The sequence below is a fragment of the Triplophysa dalaica genome, chromosome 25 (genome assembly GCF_015846415.1).
Source record: "Triplophysa dalaica isolate WHDGS20190420 chromosome 25, ASM1584641v1, whole genome shotgun sequence".
NCBI classification, from domain to species: Eukaryota; Metazoa; Chordata; class Actinopteri; order Cypriniformes; family Nemacheilidae; genus Triplophysa; species Triplophysa dalaica.
In genome coordinates, this window is record NC_079566.1 from 14,139,618 (window position 1) to 14,160,450 (window position 20,833).

Sequence of the window (20,833 nt, forward strand, 5' to 3'; positions counted from 1 at the left end):
TCAATGATGTGACCACCAGATATTCAATACTGTTCAAATTACGGCTCTACTGTTGTAGCCAAGTGGTTGATATCCTAAGCACAACATCATGTTGACCCTGAGACAACATTTAAATCAACCAATCAGATTTCAAAAATAAGTTTACAGTTTCCTATCCATGAATTTAGTATTGTAATGCTGTGGTATACTTTAGTATTTTCTACTTTAGAGTTTTTAAACCTTTCATAGTAAATATTGAAAATATAACAATATCTGCTATAGTTAATACTATAGTATACATAAACAAACAAATAAGTAGTATGCTACACCTGACTACAGTTTCTATAGTAGCCTGTACATTAAGAAAGTATGGTGATTACTAAGATGCCACTTACTATAGTATATACTAATGCAATATCGCTTGAGTATGAGTGTAAACTGTGTTCTTATATCAGCATGGCTATAGTACATAGTAAACCACAGTATGTTTTTATGTTGGACATGGTATGCTTTAATAAAATATAAATAGTACAGAATTGGATAATCATTCACCTCAGTTTTAAGTTTGCTTTCCACAAATCCCATCTTTCAGAATTTGTCAGTGAGCACCTAATGTTTTTTATCGACACATTGCCGTGAGATGTTCCTCTCAGTGACATGTACACGGCCCGATCAGCTCTATCTCTGTATTTTTAGGTAGGTGATAACAGACACAAAGTGAGTTATGATCAATGTGGACGCTGCCAGCTCGGTTTTAATTCATCCGGCATGACACGAATGAAAGAGATCTCATAAAGAACTGGAACCCGATGAGTGACAGAACACCTCCTGAGACCACTGGAATCCATTAACTGCTCGCGTCAGTTTGGAATAACCCAGAGGACAAGTTTATTGCTCAAAGGCTTCTCTTTCATGACTTGGACTTCTCAGTTATGATTTAAAGGGATACTTCACCCAAAAATGAAACTTCTGTCATCATTGACTCACCTTCAAGTTGCTCCAAATCTGTATAAATTTTGTTGTTCTGATGAACACGAAGAGAGATATTTGGAAGAATGCTCGTAACCAAACAGATCTCGCCCCCCATTGACTCCCATAGTAGGAAAAGTACATTGGTAGTTAAAAGTCCCCCAGAACTGTTTGCTGTCCAACATTCTTCAAAATATCTTCTTTTGTGTTTAACAGAACAAAAAAAATGTATAAAGTATTTTTTCCTATACTCTGGGAGTCAATGGGGGGCAAGATCTGTCTGGTTATGAGCGTTCTTCCAAATATCTTTCTCTGTGTTCACAACACATTGTTGGATGCAGTTTCCCTTTAATAAGTATTTTGTTCTCCTAAATTCTCACTATAACATGCACAATATAACATTTTACATGACATTTATGCATTTGACACTTGCAAGCAAAATGGATGTTGCATGTGTGTTTCAGGGAAGTGAACCAACGACCTTTGCACAGCAAACACAATGCACCGAGCCACAGAAAATCGGATATGGCTATAAATGAGCTATGCCCACCCACGTTTACTCCAGGAAACCAATGAGATTAAAAAAATATATAAGGAGACAAATGTATGCGTTTTCTCTGATCAGGCTGCACTGACAGGGACATCTTTTACATTTATTCCACAACATTTGCAATGCAAAGTTTCCAATGAGTGTTACCGACAGCATGATTCTTCTCCAAGTAATGTGTAGCACTCTTCAGATCTGAATCCAAAGTTCATATTTGTCTTTAACCTTTGACCTTTGAACGTCTTTTAAACAGTACGTTGTCTCATGGCATACAGGATAAGCCTTACTGGAAAGGTTCCCACAATGCACTGCAAGGCGTGAAGACAACTGAGAATTTGTTTGTTGTGGCTGTGTTTTGGTTGCCGTTGATAAGCTTCTCTTTCTGAAGTCAATGTGTTTAAGGTCAGTGCGTGATCTGTCTCTTGTGGAGTTCATTTGCATCTGGGGATTTTGTGTGTTTTCTTGTCTGTGCTGGGACTGCCAACTGTGGATTTAAAGGGATCGTTTACCTAAAAATAAAAATTCTGTCATGATTAACTCATGGTGTTTAAGGTCACCATGAAATCAAACAGGGAAATTCGAAGTGCTTTAAACATTGCTAAAAGATTTTGCAATTTGTAATCTTTAATCAAAAACAATAAGCTCCTCTCCCCCTCTCAACAACAAATCTTCACCTCATGACGTAAGCAACAAAAAAAGTTGGACTTCGTTTCGTCACGATACGGCAACTTCCGTTTCATGGTGACTTTAAAGTCGTAAGGATTTCCTTTCTTCTATGGTTTTAATAGGATTATTAAGATTCTTATGAAGGATTTATAACTAGTACATATGAGTCAACATTATACTTCATTTCGAGACAGGAAGTTCTTTGTTCGCGCCAAACTGCATCTGAGCTCACTTTCATTGTCTTCTGTATCGCACAAGTGAACAGCAGAGGTGAGACACATCTTGTCGTTTATGATCATATTTCCTTCAAACTTCTCATGTTTCTCTCACATTCGTGTTTGATAGAATTTGTTATTGAATTGAACAGTTTTGAGAGTGTTTGATAGGACGACTGAGGTTGGGTTATTCTTGCACGGTTGAGATATTGAATGTTGGGTTAGCATGCATGGATTTGGGCAGAATTTAGTTTGTGTCATTCCACAGCTCGCTCTTCAAACGCATTCTGCTCTCTTTTTCAAACAGACATTTTTAACCCGAATAGCAAAAAATAACAATAAGCATAAAGTCCTCTCTATTGTGAGTCTTTGAAAATGCAATGTTCATCCACAAAAGCGGCAGCCAAAAAAGGAACGAGGCTTAAAAAGATCATATATAGCTCAGTGTGAAAGTGGTGTGGAAAAAAATGGTTCTGCACAACCACAAAAATGATGAAGCTCGAAATTTTCCGTACAAAATGTTACGCTGATGAAAATAACCCATGAATGCATTATTTTATGCCTTGAATGCTTGAACGGGTAAAACAGTAGCTTTGTTAAGGCAAACTCATTCCACGTGGCTTATATAAGTGTAGTGAAATGCTGCCTGCGTTAGATTTCTCTGTGATTACAGCTGTCACTGTGAGAAGACTCAACAGGTGTTTCAGAACGAGGCTCTGTGACTGCGGCCACATGTAGATGTTGAGAGATACAACCATGTGATTTGTTAAGGGAAATTATATAATATAAGTATGAATATTGATATGATTATACATTTTTAAGACATGAAAAACAATGAAAGACAGTCCACTGTAATCCAGTAGGGCATAATGTGCATAAAAACATTATATAATTATGAATATACAATGTTGAGAGGATATGAAAATTTGTTATGGTATGTGTGTGTACAAAAATAATCTAAAAACTCATTGCTATAATATTAATTGTAAAATACAGGAGCCTAAGTGTTCTGTCAAGGTTATGTTTTTATCTTATTGTTAGTTTATTGTTCAGCCTATAAATGGCTGTGTATAGAAACAATGCAGGTCAATGGAAAGCCAAATAAATATTCGTGCGTGCGAGAGAGAGAGAGAGAGAGAGAGAGAGAGACACAGAGAGAGAGAGACACAGAGACACAGAGAGAGAGAGAGAGAGAGAGAGAGAGGTAGAGAGAGAGAGAGACACACAGAGAGAGAGAGAGAGAGAGAGAGAGAGGTAGAGAGAGAGACACAGAGAGAGACACAGAGATACAGAGAGAGAGAGAGAGAGAGAGAGAGAGGTAGAGAGAGAGAGAGACACAGAGAGAGAGAGAGAGAGAGAGAGAGAGAGAGAGAGAGGTAGAGAGAGAGAGAGACACACAGAGAGAGAGAGAGAGAGAGAGAGAGAGAGAGAGAGAGAGAGAGAGGTAGAGAGAGAGAGAGACACACAGAGAGAGAGAGAGAGAGAGAGAGGGAGAGAGAGAGAGACACAGAGAGAGACACAGAGATACAGAGAGAGAGACACAGAGACAGAGAGAGAGAGAGAGAGAGAGAGAGACACACTGAGAGAGAGAAGAGAGAGAGAGAGAGAGAGAGAGAGAGAGAGAGGTAGAGAGAGAGAGGGGGGGAGGCAGCTGCAGAGAGATCACTCACGTTGGAACGACTTGGATCCGGAAGCAGCTCTTAACGTTTTCTGAGAAGACGGAATGGAAACGACCCAGGGCACAAACAACTAACCTGAATAATGAGACCTTAGAATTGCAAAACGAAGAAATATAAACATAATCAGAATCACATCGATTTAAAAAACCGTGTTTACTGCACGTTATTTCTCCTTCGCTTGCGTGCAAGCGTCGCCTCAGCCCATGAGCTCGCGCTAATCGCATTTGACGAGCCCTTCAGGTGAGCCTTTTTTTTACACACGTACACCATTCAACGCCCATTTTTTGTGCAGTGTTTTGTGTTTTTACCTTCATAAATCCATTTTCGTTATTATTTTGTTAACACTGTTTTCGCTCGCGCCTGTTTAAGGCATCGCCATGTGAGCTAACGTGGCTAATGTTAGCATAGCTGCTAAATGCAACGTAACATAACCGTTTAATCCCCCTTTTAAAAACGCAACATTGTAATTGACGTTAGTTTTCTAAATAATGCAGTGAAATGCGTGATATGGTTATTTGTTTTGATAACAGGGTCGTCGTTATAATGTCAGATTGTCTGCCGAGCTCAATGACGTTTTAAATTAAGTAAAATCTGTCATTGCGTAAAAGATTATAATTGATGTTAAAATGTTTTTTTTTAAATGATTGCAGATTGTTGAATCGATGGTGCAGTTGTAATGTGTCTCGTTTGCTTCAGTTTGTCAATTATTTCCACCCATTGAGAGAAGTGAAAACGAAAGTGTTTTTGAACACGTTTCATAATCTCATCATTGCTGTATAATGGCTTTGAATTGAATTGTTTTGTGGCTTTTTCAAGGTCAGTATTATTTGGGCACCCATTGTGCTGCCTTCTCAAATATATTTCTAGCAATTTAAAGTATTTAAAAAAAGTTTTTTTTTAATTTAAGTATCATCATAAAATTATCTCAAAATCTACTACACTGTCTATCTAGAATTCATTTTCAGGCTTTCAAGTCTTTGTGTGTAAGCTGAACACGCTCCAAATGATTTCATCAATGCAAATAAGTTAACATTATTTCCATGATAGACTGGAAACTAGTTGTACTGGTTAGGTTGGATTCTCTCTTGCATTGAGAAACAGATCCCAGCAGAACTGGTTGATATGTTATTGGCAGCTGTTGACAGGTTTCAGTGCCAATGCAAATACAGCGATTATATGAACACGAGTGTACATCCTGATATCTGTCCCACAATAAATTACACATTCGGTCATTAAATTTGAGTTCTTGTATTACTAGATAAATATAATAATGCTGACTGCAAAGTGAAGCATTTATCCAGAGACGTGAAAATGATTTCAACTTGTTGTAAGTGAAAGTTTACGTGTAATAAAATGCTTGAAATTGAGAGGAAGTCTGTCTTGCACTCTTAAAAACTGCCATTCTCTTGATTTTGAGATGAGGGCTTTTGAGATTTCCGGGACATCGTGTAAATTACATCCTGTCCTTCATCTTTGTGGTTATCTGTCTGTCTGCTGTATGCTCTTGTGTGTTCTTTCATTAATATTTAGCAAGTAGTCGATACGATGCAAATGGATACATGCATTCTATGCACATTGGTGGTTATATACATAGAAACTAAATGCATTTGACCGTCTCCAGTTATCCGTTTATCTCGTTTATTGTTGTGAAATCCAGCACACTTGTTTGAAGACAAATATTGTTTGACTCGGTTGCATCAGTTACCGTAAGAATTGTGCAGTCGGGTTACTGCGAGTTATTTCAGGTAATCATTATCAGTACTGCTGCATTGCCTTTTTATTGAGGAAAGATTAATAGTGAATATAAAGGTTTACGCAAACATCTTTTCTCAGACACAACAGCCTCGGGTATGAAGTCTGATTGTGGGAAGTGAAAATATTCACTCCAGGTCGATTTAACGCATAACTTGTACATACGTTTTGGGGGCTTGTTAACTTGGCCAAATTGCATTCATTTGTAAAAAATGAATGTTTTGTGTGCCTCTCATCCTGCTTCTAAGATCTTTGTTGAATAAACTATACAAACACAAATCCTTTCAAGTATACTTTTGTTGCTGCAAAGTTCAATGTGTGATACCTTTTGCAATGATAAATGAATGACACTGTTTTGTTTTTTTTCAGGTGTAAAATATTCTGAGTACGAAGATGTCTAAGCCCCCGAATTCTGCATCTCGGTCCAGGTCTAGATCACGATCTTATACCCGTTCACACTCAAGGAGCCGATCTCGTTCAAGGTCCAGAAAGCGTCGCTACAGGTAGACAAATCCCTGGGTTTGACTGCATTCAGTAATGGGGGGTGGGCTGTAATATTTATACCATGATAAATGGAAACATATGTAAAATGTTATATTAAATTTAGTAATTGCGCACTTGGTGCTTATATATAATAAGTGCCGGGGTGCCAATCCAATCCATGGGGTGATTTTAATCCACCGTAGGGTCACAGAGCAGAGAATATCACAAGTCAGAAAGCAGCTGCAGTAAAGCCCTCTATCCTGCCCTTGAGTCATTAATACTCCACCAGGATGAGTAACCATGGTTGCTTTTTCTCTTCTGTACCATTCCAACCCTTTTGTTGTTGTTTTATGTGTGTTTGGTGATAGGCTTGTACCTCTTTCGACAGCCTGTGGGTTTTCCCACATCTTAGCATGTCTCCCAGCGGTCTATATTGGTCAATAAATGTTTTTGTTATTCACCTTTTTAAAATGAAAAGACAAAGACGGCACAGCATTGTTCTCTAATGTGTGTTTGGTCACAGTACCTTGTGCACAGTGTGAGTCTGTTGGTTGTATAAAGAAAATGTAAAACTTTATAGATTGTTGCAGTTCCTCTGTTGGAAATTTCCACTTTTTATATAAATGTTGTTTTTGGGTTGATGATGAAGACAAACATTATCCAGTTCAATCTTACATTATTGCTGTAAGAACAGCAATCGTTGTAAAATTCACGGTAAATGATCGACAAGAAATACAGTGAATGTGTTTAAACAAGATTTCTTATTGCAAATATCAAAAACAAAATTGGTCAGTGGTTCTCTGGTGCCCCCAAGTGGTAAAACTGTGTCTCTCTCTCTCTCTCTCTCTCTCTCTCTCTCTCTCTCTCTCTCTCATCTTGCTGTACTCTAATGTCTCCGCAACACTTTTCTCTTTTTCCTTTCCTTAAGTTCCAGATCAAGATCCCGTTCCCACAGCGGAGAGAGAAGAAACTATCCTTCCCGAGATTTTCAGAACAACCGTGGGTATAACCGCGGTTTCCGTGGTTACCGGAGACCCTTTCAGTACAACCGTGGCAGAGGACGTGGCTACTTCCCTCGAGGAAACTATCACAGAGGTGGCGGCTATGGTTACCGCCCCAACAACTGGCACGGCCATAGAGATCAGCAGCAGCCCTACGACCACTCTCATAGTCCCAGGAGGGGTCGCTCTCGCTCACACTCCCCCCGAAAGCGCTCGGGAAGCCGAAGCCGCTCCCACCATTCCGACAAATCGTCTTCTGGACACTCCAGACGCTCCAGCTCTTCCTCCCGCTCCTCGTCCCCACGACGACGCAGCTCCGGAAGACCCCCCTCCAAGGATGCCAAGAGAAGGGGTTCGCCTGGTGAAGGCAAGGCACCTTCCAAGGAAGCATCGCAGCCTAGAGGAAGCCCTCCAGAGGACTCCACAAGCAAATGGGAACAACAGAGCGATTATGATATCAGTCCCAAGCGCTCGGGCAATTCATCGTCTGCAGGTGGTCAATCGGAGATCAAAGTGACCACGTCTGGAGGTGCTGGCAATGGTGGTACACTGTGGCGTAGCATCGCTCCTGCCAAAATAAGCCCACCGGTGAAGACGTCACCCTCAACCGGCTTCGGGCACTTTTCTAAGGACGATTTGAAGGCAGGGGGGGACACATCGGCGTCCATCTCGACGGCGTTCAAAAAGTATGTGGAGTCTTCTTTTGTTTAGGCTTTCGATGTTTTCCCTCTCTTTCCTTTGTCCTCCTGGCAGTTTTTAACGATTATCATCATTCTCTCAAATGTGTTTAGCCTTTGTACAGCAACAAAGATCCTTGGAAGAATAGAGCTTATAATGGAAACCAGCTAATTTCAAACTCAAATATCATTCCAAATCTTGCTGGGAGTTTTCCTGTGCTATGAGGTTGTTTGCAATCCCATAATTTAGGAGATAAAGGGTTAATGATGTAAGTATGGATAAAAACAACCCATCCTGGTCAGTGGTGTCTGCATTGCTGCAAAATTGAATCTAGCGCATGTATTTCATTGTCTTTAGTGTTTTCTGTTGCAAGTAACTTTTCTTATTTCACTGTGACTTTTCAGAGGATACTGTGAGAAACCCTGTGCCTGGTTTGATCATTCAGTGTTGTCTCATACAATCGGCTCATGTAAAGCCTTATTTACGTGTGATCTTTCAATTCAGGTTTTTGGCAGAAAAGAAAAAGCCCACGTCAGACAGGGATAATGGCAGAGGCGAGACTTTAAGCTCTTCTTTCGTCGACAACGAGAAGATGGGCAATAAGTCCAGGGGAGTTTTCGACGGTTCGGATGCCGGCTACGACGGCTCGAAGACTGATAAAGGTCTTCCGTTTCTGGACGCTGAGGAAGAGGAGTACCGCCAGGAAATGAAAGACAGGAAGAATGAGGAAGAGTCCAAGTACAAGGACAAAATCCCTCTCTCCATGCGAGACATTGCCGAAGAGCGTTTCGGGAAATGGGACGACTCCGCATATCACCCCAGCAAAGATTCATCGCGGAGGGACGAAGAAGTCGAGGAGGGACTGGACGAGGAACTGTACCGCAGCCGAAAGCATGCAAGAAAGGAAGAGAAGGCCGCCAAGAAGAAAGAAAAGAAGAAGAGCAAGCTGAATCCGTCCTCTCCGTCACTATCTGAGAATAAAGCCAAGATGTTGTTTCCGGCTGCAAAAGAGCGTTCGGCCTCACCTAAATCCTCAGTGAAGAAAGAGCCGCAGTTTAATTTCAGTATAAAAGCATTCGCTGAAGATGGAGGGAGGTATGTGTGCGCACTCTTCTTTCATTTCTTTTAAATTTGTCTGTTTTCATGTTAGCACTGTGCACATGTGTTAAACTCTCACTGCATTCAGCTCCTCAGGTGCGTTAGCTAAAGAGAGACGTTTGTCACGGGAACTCATGCACCCGACTAAAAAAGATCACGAGGAGTTTCGTTCAATCTTTGAACATGTGCAGTCCGCTCAGCTTCGCAGGAGCCCTTCAGAGCTGTTTGCTCAACATATTGTCACCATTGTACATCATATAAAAGGTAATTTCAGTCTTAGCTGGTTGTTTCATTTGCCTCCTGCACTTGATTCAGGGTTTGATCGAATTTTTACTTGATTTACTTTTCGGTGTAATGACATTTAGAAAATGGCTTTCTTATCTTCTGCACAACATTTGATGGTTGTCTCATTTGCCTCCTGCACTTGATTCAGGGTTTGATTATGTTTTATTTACCTTTCAATGCAATGACATTTGGAAAATGGCTTTCTTACCTTGTGAACGCAGCCCAACATTTCCAGTCCTCTGGGATGAGTCTGAGCGAGCGATTTGGAATATACCAAAGAAAAGCTGCAGAGATGGAATCGATGAAGCAGAGGAGGAGTCCTGAGATCCACAGGTAGGTGTAAAACACTACAAGCAGATATCGAATGATAGAGATTCTCAATAGTGGTTAAGTTGCCTGGTTCTCTCGTTCCAGTTTTAATCCATCTGTGTGTTCTTTCACAGGCGAATCGATGTGTCTCCCAGTGCTTTTAAGAAGCACTCTCACCTGTTTGAGGAATTTGACGAGAGCGGCTACAAGGTGACGCAGCGTTTTCAAATCTGAAATTCCTGCCCAAATGTGTACCAGCTGAAACAGCAGAAATGTGCTATGATGTGTATAATGCTAATACACAAGAACCCCGATCTCAGTGTTGTATTACCGAGCGCTACGCTCTCACCCTTCAGCCTTTGTCGTACGATTAATCGCGGGCACGTACTTGCCTAAGCAAAATGGCTAATGGAAGTGACTATTGAGCCTGTGTCCAAGCCTTTCACTGGACCGCTAATCGATACCCATAGTAAGTATAATCTCCTCGTGAATGTGTTTCTAAAAACAGTAGGGCTCAGTACTAATCACTGTAGGTAAAGCTGGAGCATGCTGCTTTCCTGTGAGATCTGTGCGGTTTTCTGTCCTCAAGTGTAATAGACGTATGTCATATTTTCAACGGGTGTCCCAGATATAAAACAAAATGGAGTTTCAGGTTATTCCTGAATATGGCCAACAGGTGGCACCTTTCAGCTGGGGTTTATATTCATGGTCGTAAGGACATTGTTGATTTTGTGCATTTCACTTTATATGAGATGTTAATTTGAATGTCACATCAATGCTGTCCGTAATACTTCAATGTGGTTAAAGGGAAATTCATATTTTAAGGTTAAAACATGAAGTTTAATTTTGGAGTTTCCGGAGTGTCAAGTGCCTTTAGGCAGTTACTATGAATTTCAGTAACAATTGCCGTAATCCTTTATAAAGTTTCCATCATCAACACACTCATATAGTGGAATTGCAGTACATCTGACTGTACACGAATGTGATGTGAACTTGAGGTTCCCTTCACTTTATTCTGGTTTTATTCCAACGAAACGTATTAACTGTTTGGGATTTTGTTGTGTCTCTACAGGATCATGGTAAAAAACATGACGCTGATTCATTGGACCTTCGATTGGCCATTGAGCGCCGTAAAAAGGATCCTAAACGAGACGGGGGAAAGAGTTCAGCTGGGTCACGCACGCCCAGCCATGAGCTCTCCCCTGAAAGATCCTCCAAACACAAGAAATCAAAGTAAGTTTGCAGTTGTTATTTTTGCATACTGCCGCAATGAGGCATTAAATCCGGTATCATACTGTCTTCACACATGCATTGATTCTGACTGCATCCTCAGTGCAATATGCGTGTTCATTGTTGACCTTCGCACAGACTGTGATCATGGCCAGTCCCTCTCTGCCTCGCTGTTCTTCTGTCACACCACGTGTTAAGCACTGACTGGGTATTTCACTGTCCGTAATTGAGTGATTTGTTTTTAACTGCCTTCTCCTATGATGTCTTTTTAAGGAAAAGCAAGAAGAAACGTGAGCGCTCGCCTTCATCTTCGTCATCTTCGTCTTCCTCTCCCTCCCCCCATCCGTATAGAGAGAGGGCGTATTATACGGAAGATCACATGGAGGGTGGAGGGATCTTTAATAAGGCCCGTCTGGGGTCCAGAGAGTTCCATGGGCCCCGTGACTATGAGGGTCACATGGACCGGGGTTATGAGAGGGGCAGAGGAGGGTACGACCGCGGAGGATATGACAGGGGTCGAGGGGGTTACGACCGTGGATTTGTAAGTCCTTCCGCGTTCTCAGTAACCATGAAATGACTTTTAAACACATAATTTTATCTGCTATTTGTTATGGTTAGCATTGGCCATACATGTAAACAGTTCTGTAGAAAGTGTTTTTTCACGACTTGTTTTGAATCTGTTTAGAAACTTATTGATCTTCCTCACTGTCTGTAGACTTTGTACTTCACTATATATTGAGAGAAGCCATTTTTGCTCATCATACTTGGTGGTTAAAAATGTTTGTTGAAGTAGAATTTTTGTTAGTTGAAACTATATCTAACTCTCTTCAACACTGAATAAAATATTTACAAATAACATTTTCTCGCATCTGTCTGCCATTTTCCTTTATGCATTGCATTCTGGGATTGCTTGCATTCACATTTATTCTTTTAGCGGTTGCATTTATCCATAGCGCCTCGCAAATGAGAGAGCATTTAACATTTGTATCTATTTACATTTGTAGGTTAACAACGATAGTCCACTTAAGTTGAACTGTAGATTAAACTGTAGTTGTCCTGCATTTGCAGCCCAGAATGAGAGGTAGAGGATGGAACAGGGGAAATTACCCTGGAAACACCACCAATAATAATCCTCAAAATATGGCAGGTCCGTCTCGCCCCCCAGAGGAAGAGTGGGACCCAGAATACACCCCCAAAAGTCGCAAGTACTTCCAGGTGAGCGGAGTTTTGTTTTCACTTCAGTAAGTAGCAGCCGAAATCGTTTGGTGTATATATTGACATTCTCTGTCATCTGCAGCATGATGATCGAGACAAAGAAGCTGAGATGAAGTGGTTGGACACTCGGGGGCGTGGCAGAGGGGGTTTCCCACGTGCGAGGGGCACGTTCATTGTTCGCAAGGGTGGCGGCAGCCCCAAGTGGACCCATGACATGTTCCCGGGCAACACTGATGGAGGAGACATGGGTGACGGAAACGCAGACCATAGCCTTAAAGATGACGACAAATCTGGGGGAAGTCCTGCTTCCAAGCCATAGACATTATTGATAGCATCCATCTTCACCTGTCTGTTCACAACCGTAGTTTAAGAGCAGCTAGTGTGACATGAGCCACTCTGAGAACAGCAGGTGTGTTACTGCAAAACGATAGAACAGTGTGATTTGACAAACATTCTACAATTTGGTTCATATTTTTATCTTTTCTATGTTTTTTAAGGTTATAGGAGGTGTTTTATGTTTTCTCTATAAATGATGGTAAATAAGTAATTGGTCCATGTGTAAGAAGGTACCTTGTGAAGGATGAGCAGCAGATGTTGGCTTTAATCCTTACAGGTTGCAAATTGATTTTCATTTTAAAGAAAGTGCAATAAAAAACTGCACTTGTGCCTTAGAATTAACTTGGAATGTGTTTAATTTCAGTTTTAGTTTTTATGCATGTAAAGCCATGCATGGGAAATCATATATAATTTTGAATACTTTTATTTGATCATTCTCATTGGACTTTTCCCCCCGTGGACCAATACACTGTGTACTGGGCCGATCTTCTTCAGACGTTTGGCTGTTTAAAAATGTACAAATATTCCTTCTAAATTGGTTCTCCATCATATATAACGCCCAAGGAAACTTTTTGAGGTTAATGACACCACTAATAGTAACAAATAAACAATAGATAATTGCTTTATGAAACTTTTTTATGTCAAGTATAAAAACCCCGGTTTCATCAAATTTTAAGTGTTTTCAAGGATTGCAAGACTTATTGCAGACTTTGTACATAAACAAAATACTGTTTAACCAAAATATGTGATGGTCATTACCTGCATGTTTAGATGTGGTACATATTGCCATCATCACATTTGGCCTGAATTTTTTCCATTGGTTTGCATGCTGCAGTGTACAGATATGCTGCTGTCTGTAGTTAATGAAATTACTGTAGCGCTGTGATTCTTCTGCTAACATGTACAAACTACTCAGTCTGTGCTTTTGATCCCCACGATTAATCCAAAATAAAACAAAACGTCCTCTGTTATAAGTCATTTGTTTTCATTTAAAGCTGCATTGGCAATGCAAGAGATTTAAAGTTGTAAAGTTATAGCTGCTCCTAACAAAATTATTCTGGTTACATTCAATGAGATAAGAAGGCTTTATCACATTTTAAATAAATGACATTTTTTATTTTGCGGTGAAATATCACTAAGTTTTCTGTGCATATATCTAGATAAAAAAATGCTTTATATAAAAGCAAAGTATACAAAAGCACTTCAAATAGAAATTAGCGGATCCTAAAATGCACTTTAAAAATCCAACCACAAAAACCTCAAATGCAAATGAAATTACAAACTCCATCATTCAAATGAACATTTAAATTAGAATTTAGTCAACAAATCTTCAGCGGTATTTCAAAGTGTCTTTCAGGAGAAAGAGTATGCACTAAATGTAGTGTACTCGACCGAGCGTGCCTGTTCCAGTGAACAGAACATCAGGCTGTCCGTTCCTCCAGATCTCCCTCACGATTCTCTCTCTCTCCTCCAGTCTCCTGGCTCTCTCCAGCTCCTCTGCAGACGTAAAGACGTTGATGCTTTTAATAGTCCCGTTCAGGTGGTTCTGATCGCTCACTGTGACCGTCAGGACCTCTAAGTCCTCAGCGTCTACTTCACTGTCTTCCTTTTCTTCCTCCTCCTCGTTGGATTCTTTAAGGGGTCTTTTGTCGAGTAGGGAGGGGGTCTTTGCCTTTGAACGTGGCCTGCAGGTGATGCCCAGTATGAGAAGAACCAGGGCCACCAGAAGACCAGAACATACACCAAACATGAAGTACAGCGCAAAGCTCTCTGTGTTTGCTGGGGGCAGATCAGATAACGTAACTGTTAAGTTATTGCAAAAATGATGTCAGTATTTATTCACCCTGATGTTGTGCAAAACCTGTATATAACACTTTCATTTGTGTTAAAAATATCTTCTTTTTTGTTCTGACACAGGTTCGAAATGACATGAGGGTGAAGTAATGATTGTTCTTTTTTTTGTAAGAAAATCTCAACATTTTATTGATCTCAACACCAACTGCATTTCCACATTTTGAGAGTATACAGTCATTCAGGTATTTTCAAAAAGGTTTGTACAGTTTCTGAATGGTAAACATATAGAAACATTCTTAGAGAAATATTTAAGCCATTTCTCATGAAGTCAGAGGAGCGAAGCCAAATCAAACAGAACACTTAAGTTCTTGGCTTTGGTTCTTGTTTGGTTCTTGGGGCGAGGAGTGCGAATGGACAAGGGATATTTTTTGAGAAAACAAAGTTCAAAGAATCCCTTTCAAAATCTTTGACAATACTTCATCAGGCACGTTACAGAATTTAATTTCTTAACCTTTACACAATAAAGCAGTCTTACCTTTGATATGAGCGTAAGTAGCCATGCTGTTACTCAACAGCTCCATGTCTTTCTGAACCGGGTTCATTTTCAGTCTTTCTCCTGAGCACTTAAAGATTCTTTAAAGCTAAAAGTAGTTTCCTCAATTTGATCTCGCGGTAGTCTTCAGCTCCTGTGGTGAACAAATATATATACATCACTAACATTCTCTACCCTAAAAAATAATGACCACAGTTGGATGGACAAACCCTTCTGTTGGGTTTAAATAAACTTGGTTGTTCCATTGTTGTGTCAAATATGGACATTTTGTAAATTCCTTTAATGTTAATGTTATAATGAGAATATACTGGAGAATATAATGCGATATTTTAACTTATACAAGCTATTTTGTAATATATGAAAGGTGTCAATTTCGTATGTATTTTATAATATGAAGAGTTTGGTTCCAAACTGAGATAACTCCATTTTTATGTGTTTTAATGTGGATTCCAATTAACATCAATCAAACTGCAGTTGGTTTGTTTTGGTTTAAGACATAATAACCTGAAATATACAGATAACTAACACAAGAAAACACAAGAAAAACATTTTAACATTATAGAAAACATGATAAAAAACTGAGTTATCTCATTTTTTAACCAAACTCCTCATATATTATTGTATATATATTTTGTATATTTTAAAATGTTAAATTTATATAGATTTTTCATTTATATAAATGATAATGAGTTGAAATATTATAATGTTTTTTACGCTCTAGGGCGGTTTCCCAGAAAGGGATTGCCTCAAACCAGGACTAGGCCTTAGTTAAACTAAGACATTTAAGTAGTTTTTACCAGCATGTTTTACAAAAAACATGACTTGTGTGCATTTTTAAACAAAACAATGGCACTGATGTTTTTAAACAGCTGTTTCTAGTTTAGACAGCTCCAACATTTAGTCTACGACTAGTCTTAACTAAACCGCCCCATTGTGATATGGATTTTGATTTGCGATACGTTATGTGATTTACGATTACATGAACTCTGGTCTCTTTCAGGTCAAATGTTTTGAAAAATCCCTTAAGCGCCATATAAACAATGGTAATAGTGATACTTGTCTTAGCAAACTCTTAGCAAAAAAAAACTTCCTGACCATGCACAATTTCACAAGTACTTCCCCACATATTTATTTTGGCCCCTGAGGCTGAAGTTGCACTAATTGTGTCATTAGTCTCAGTTACCCGTAAGAGCAACGCAGTAAAATATCCATATTATTCCCTACGGGCCATTTGTTGCTGTTGTTGTCATTGTATTGACCTGAACCTCGCTCTGGGCTCCCACGAACTTTTTAACTTTTCCCACAGGAACAGAATTCCAGCTTTCGCATGTGTGCTCGGGCTCTGCGTGGGACTCTTCCCTGGGAAACTGGGTAGATTCCAGATTGTGTCACTCTCTCCGAGATAGAAGACAGTATGAGGGGATTAAAGCGCAACATCTGGATCAGGATTTCCTAAGCAACATGGGAAAATCTTCTCTTCTCTGCTCCATATTCTTATATTTACATTTATTCATTCAAAGATAATGAACCCCACAAGCAATTTATTAAACAAGTGAGGAAAAAACGGATCTTTAGGTCTATAAATGCACTGACTCCCTGTGCGTCTCCACATCATAAAGTCTACAGCGGCTGAGACCACGCTGAGATGACGGAAGACTGGTGTTATTGTCTTCCTGTTTGTTTCCTCATGGGGCCTGTAATTACAGCACACTTTAATCTTCACCACAGTCTCAGACGCCCTGATCTCTATCTGACACACTCTTGGCAGGACAGAGACACATGTTCAAGTACACTATAGTACTTTTTGTTCGCTCTGGTTGCTTTATATACTGCTCAACTGGCCACAAGAAAGAGATCCTCAGATTAAGCAGGGTCTTTTTTATCAAGATGTGACCATAAACCAGAAAAGTTATAAGAACTTTTAAGCAACAGACAGTTTGGTCGGCAGATTAAAAAACCAGTAAAAATGCATAAAAATAAATTGATTAAAACATTTCAAGTCGAGCATTAAAAATGCGAAAAAAGAGAAAAGTATTTAAAAGCATTACCACGTGCGTATTTTAAGATCCTTGTTAGTTATTCCCCTAATTTTGTTAAGAGAAACACTAGAGACACTGAAACAACCTAGACCTTCATCAAAACAAAGAGTTTGAAAGAACAAAATCAAAACAGTCGAGCATCTTTTTGCAATCAACTTCAATATTGTATAATTCTGTCAAGTTCTGAAGAGTTCTGAAGAGTTAACAAACACAAAAAACAATCTGATTCACAATTGAAAAGCAAGGATTACACGCATGGCCTGTCTAAATGTGTATAAGTTTTACATATATCCCTTAAAGATGCCAGACAAGAACTTTTAAACATACCATCTCCCATCCCTCAGATCTCTTCCCAGAAAAGCAAACCTGCAAAAGGTCTGCAGATGTCTGGAAAACGTGCTGATCTCATGTTTTCATACATTCTCTGTGTTTTAAAGCGTTTCTTCAGCAAAAAGCTAAAATGAGGTATTTTATTTTTACTTTAGAATATTTTCACCTTTTTATAAATAAAATGTCTGCATGTGCAAACTCACGGCCACAAAGTCTTCATATTTTCACATAACCATACTGTATTTTAATATGACTTCAATGCACGTGAATATACAGTTAGTGATTTCCCCTTTTCATATCGAACAGAATTAAAGACATTCCTCAAAATATCTTCTTTTGTGTTCTACAATCATGCAAGGTACAGATGACACATACATGAGGGAAATAAATGATGACAGTTTTTCAGTGAACGACCCCTTTAAGATTAAGAATTAAAAGTGTTATTTAAACATCAAAAATAGGTTTCATTTGTACTCAAGAGTAAAAACTTTCTTACCTTTGCCAACGAACCGTCATTTCTGAGTGTTCTTCTGTTTTAGTCATCACTCCACTCAAGATTAAAACCCACGAATTGTCTGAAGGATGAGTCGCATATCCACAGGGCACGGACGGGGTGACCTCAACACATCAGAAGATGAAGCAGGAACGCTGAACACTGAGAGGTGTGTATGTCATCTGGAACACACTCTCTCTCTCTCTCTCTCTCTCTGACTGCTCTTTCACACATATCTGCGTCTGACCAGAAGCAGCCCTCTGTGGTCACAAACACAGTTTCTCTCTCACTGGGAGAAGTGTAAAGGGAGGTGTTTCCTCTCACATGAGAAAATATAGTAAGGGAGGAGTACACGGTGTGGCAATAGAATTTACATTATTACAGTGGCATTTCACACCCACTGGATGCCGGATCCGTGAAAACCTCTTCCTCATGTCTGTGTGCGTTGTATAGGACAGCCCACAGTTAGTTTTTCTCTAGTGTTGGAGTAAATGTACTTTGTATTTTTATCAGACTTTGTTTGGAATTGACACGACTCCAAATCAACCGTATAGCATGATGTAAACATTTAGCTAAGCCAAACAATGCAATGGTGTTAAAACAAATTGAATTGTTTAAATAAAGTGAAAAGTATCGTAAAACCATTATTATTCTGTCTTCTTTTTTAACCTTCAGATGTTGACTCTTAAATTGTGTCTCTCAGCCAGGTTAGGCTTGATCAGGGTGAACTGGACAGCCTCTGAGGCAGTACACGTGCAACAGGCCAGAGAGATCTGTGTGTTCGGGGTTAAAGCTGCGGGGTGGAACAGGAAATGTCTGCAGCGGGCACACAGCCGGTGCTTGAGGCTAACTCTGGATTAAAGGAACTCTTTGTGCTCCTGTCTGAAGAGATGTGGACACCTGAAGAGAACCGAGTGTCGTCTAGACCCTGTTGGAAACGGCTGTCTTTGAAAGCACTGTACACTGGGCCGGGCTTCTTGTGTAAGGGCGTTTATTAAGCCCAAGAGGCCGTTTGCCTTAATGTCTTCAATGTGGCCAACATACTCCTCTGGGCAATGCATGCTAGGATTTTGAGGTCATATACATGACACAAGTGTGGAATGATTCTCAAGTGCATTTCTTCCTACACCGATAATTCCCAGCAAGCACCTTTCAATATGTGACTGTATAGAATAGTGAATTCTTATTAGATATAGTTTAATTATTGATAAGGAAATTAAATTAGCAAACTTTTATAGGTTACAAAAAATGCACACTTAACCATATTCATTTTCAAACTGACGTACTACAACTTAAGAAGGGAAATTGGACCTTGCACTTCTCAACTGTTCATTTTCATGTTGTTATGTTATTGTTTACCAGAATAGTGTTTGGATGTGATTGAGGCTTGTGTTGGACAGGGATGATGGTTGAGTCATTTCAAAGCCTGTGATTATGTGGCGACCGAAAAATCTGTTTTTCCCTGTGCTATGGCATGTGATATTCCTGAAGGAAAATAATATTGTTCCACAATTAGATATACAATCTCACGCCCCGCTGACCACAAGACAAAACAAAAAGGGCATTTTGGGAGACAAAATGAATAGACTTTTCCTTCGGTTTGAATCACAATAATAGCTTTACTTCAAAGAAGGATACACTTCTTAGTTGCTGTATATAAAATCTTATAAAAATGTCTGCCAAATGAATAATTGTATATATTACAGTTTTTGGACAACAAAAGGAGATATGGGTATTATAAAAAATACATGAAAATGATGAGAAACGTTTAACTCAGGTGGCAAAAATGATTCGACCAATATACAATTCTTTGCTGTTGCAAATTAATAGTAATGAGAATAAGGTTTTTTATTGCATTTTAGACCACAGGAACAAAAACATCATGCGCAGACCTTAACCCATCATTTCAAATTTAGATCAACCAAAAAGTCACAACTAAGTTACGCACTTTTTTCTCTTGAATACAAGAGCGCGTAATTAACACATAAACAAAATAAATATATTACAAAAAAAGTCACAGGTGACATCTACTTCTTCTTCGAGTACTCTTTCCTTCCACCACCTGCTCCAAAGTTGCGCACGCGGTGTATTTTGGTGAGCTGGGTCTGTATGGTCTCTATGATGTTCATATGATCTGGGATGTGGACGTAGCGCACGTTTCGTCCCGTAATGAACAGATCGTCCATTTGGGACACGCGTCCACGCCTGTCCCTGTACACAACCTCTTCCAGTCGGATATTCATGAAGGCGTCCACGTTGATGACGCGTCCTCTCGCCGTGCTCTCGTCTCTGAGGTCCACGGTGGTCACCTGTCCGTTCAGACCCTGCAGAAGGACCACCAGACTGTTCTCAGCGATGGTGCGCTCACGGAGCGAATGGGTCACCTCCATGATCAGCTGTGGCCAAAAGAGTGCTTCAAACGTACAGCTACATTCTTCTGTAAATTAACAATTTATCAAAAATTTAACATTTCATGCACTTTGCAACTTCCAGATTAAATCACACGAATGACGCATGAAATCGGACTGATCCTGCTTCACAAGATCGACATTACAATGATTTAGTTCACTTTTAAACCTGTTACTTACTCACATCTATTCCGGAATCTCACGCGAGCACGCTTGTTTACATCACATTCGCGCGCTTCTGTGCAGCGTAGCTTTAATGCGTCATCGACATGAACCAACATGCGACGGGGGGGGCGTCAGCGTCGCCGCCATATTGGGCAGGGCAAAAGTGTCCTTGAAACACACACAAGTAACGTGAAAGCTAAGTTTTTTTCTGGATAAAAAGCACAATAACGATCACATTTCTTAACTGATGCAGTGTTTGACAAGCGTGACTATTCCACAGTTACTTTTGACGATAATGTTTTTTCCGAAAGTTATTTTTGTACTACGGTAAACTCGATTGAGTAATGTACAGTTTTTGTGCTTTTTACCCGGTCACTTGTATGTTTTAGTGCACAATTTTGCCTTATAAAACAAAAAAAATGCGACACATTTGCGAACCTGAATCACAAAACCAGTCTTAAGTGGCACGGGAACATTTTTAGTAAAAGCCAAAAATACATACAAAATACAAAATTATCGATTTTTCTTTTATGCCAAATATTATTAGGATATTAAGTAACTATCATGGTCCTTGCGTAAATATATCAAATCTTTTTTTCTCTGAGTGCT

General features: G+C 39.6%; 3 protein-coding genes across 8 annotated transcripts; 1 reads left to right on the forward strand and 2 right to left on the reverse strand.

The window, feature by feature from the left end:
- The first annotated feature begins 1,771 nt into the window (after nucleotides 1-1,771).
- thrap3b (thyroid hormone receptor associated protein 3b) lies at nucleotides 1,772-13,416 on the forward strand. 3 transcript variants are annotated; one of them, XM_056741073.1, is made up of 11 exons: nucleotides 1,772-1,897; nucleotides 6,177-6,310; nucleotides 7,219-7,977; nucleotides 8,474-9,064; nucleotides 9,156-9,331; nucleotides 9,574-9,685; nucleotides 9,796-9,871; nucleotides 10,734-10,894; nucleotides 11,165-11,432; nucleotides 11,960-12,106; nucleotides 12,189-13,416. In XM_056741073.1, exons 2-11 carry the CDS (start codon nucleotides 6,201-6,203, stop codon nucleotides 12,423-12,425), a joined length of 2,637 nt encoding a protein of 878 aa, XP_056597051.1. In that variant the 5' UTR covers nucleotides 1,772-1,897; nucleotides 6,177-6,200; the 3' UTR covers nucleotides 12,426-13,416. The 3 variants fall into 3 exon arrangements, with proteins under 3 accessions (XP_056597051.1, XP_056597049.1, XP_056597048.1); XM_056741071.1 differs by lacking the exon at nucleotides 1,772-1,897 and adding an exon at nucleotides 2,222-2,431; XM_056741070.1 differs by lacking the exon at nucleotides 1,772-1,897 and adding an exon at nucleotides 4,003-4,295.
- A 125-nt stretch (nucleotides 13,417-13,541) lies between these two features.
- Nucleotides 13,542-17,951, reverse strand: eva1bb (eva-1 homolog Bb (C. elegans)). Its single transcript, XM_056741074.1, has 3 exons — nucleotides 17,655-17,951; nucleotides 14,772-14,922; nucleotides 13,542-14,221 (listed from the first exon to the last, which is right to left on the reverse strand). The coding sequence occupies exons 2-3, from the start codon at nucleotides 14,836-14,838 to the stop codon at nucleotides 13,815-13,817; spliced, it is 474 nt and encodes a 157-aa protein (XP_056597052.1). The 5' UTR covers nucleotides 14,839-14,922; nucleotides 17,655-17,951; the 3' UTR covers nucleotides 13,542-13,814.
- Nucleotides 17,952-19,245: 1,294 nt separating this feature from the next.
- Nucleotides 19,246-20,320, reverse strand: lsm10 (LSM10, U7 small nuclear RNA associated). 4 transcript variants are annotated; one of them, XM_056741683.1, is made up of 2 exons: nucleotides 20,244-20,320; nucleotides 19,246-20,088 (listed from the first exon to the last, which is right to left on the reverse strand). In XM_056741683.1, exon 2 carries the CDS (start codon nucleotides 20,039-20,041, stop codon nucleotides 19,679-19,681), a length of 363 nt encoding a protein of 120 aa, XP_056597661.1. In that variant the 5' UTR covers nucleotides 20,042-20,088; nucleotides 20,244-20,320; the 3' UTR covers nucleotides 19,246-19,678. The 4 variants fall into 4 exon arrangements, with proteins under 4 accessions (XP_056597661.1, XP_056597662.1, XP_056597663.1 ...); XM_056741684.1 differs by having other exon boundaries at nucleotides 20,240-20,305; XM_056741685.1 differs by having other exon boundaries at nucleotides 19,246-20,047; nucleotides 20,244-20,292.
- Between the last annotated feature and the right edge of the window lie 513 nt (nucleotides 20,321-20,833).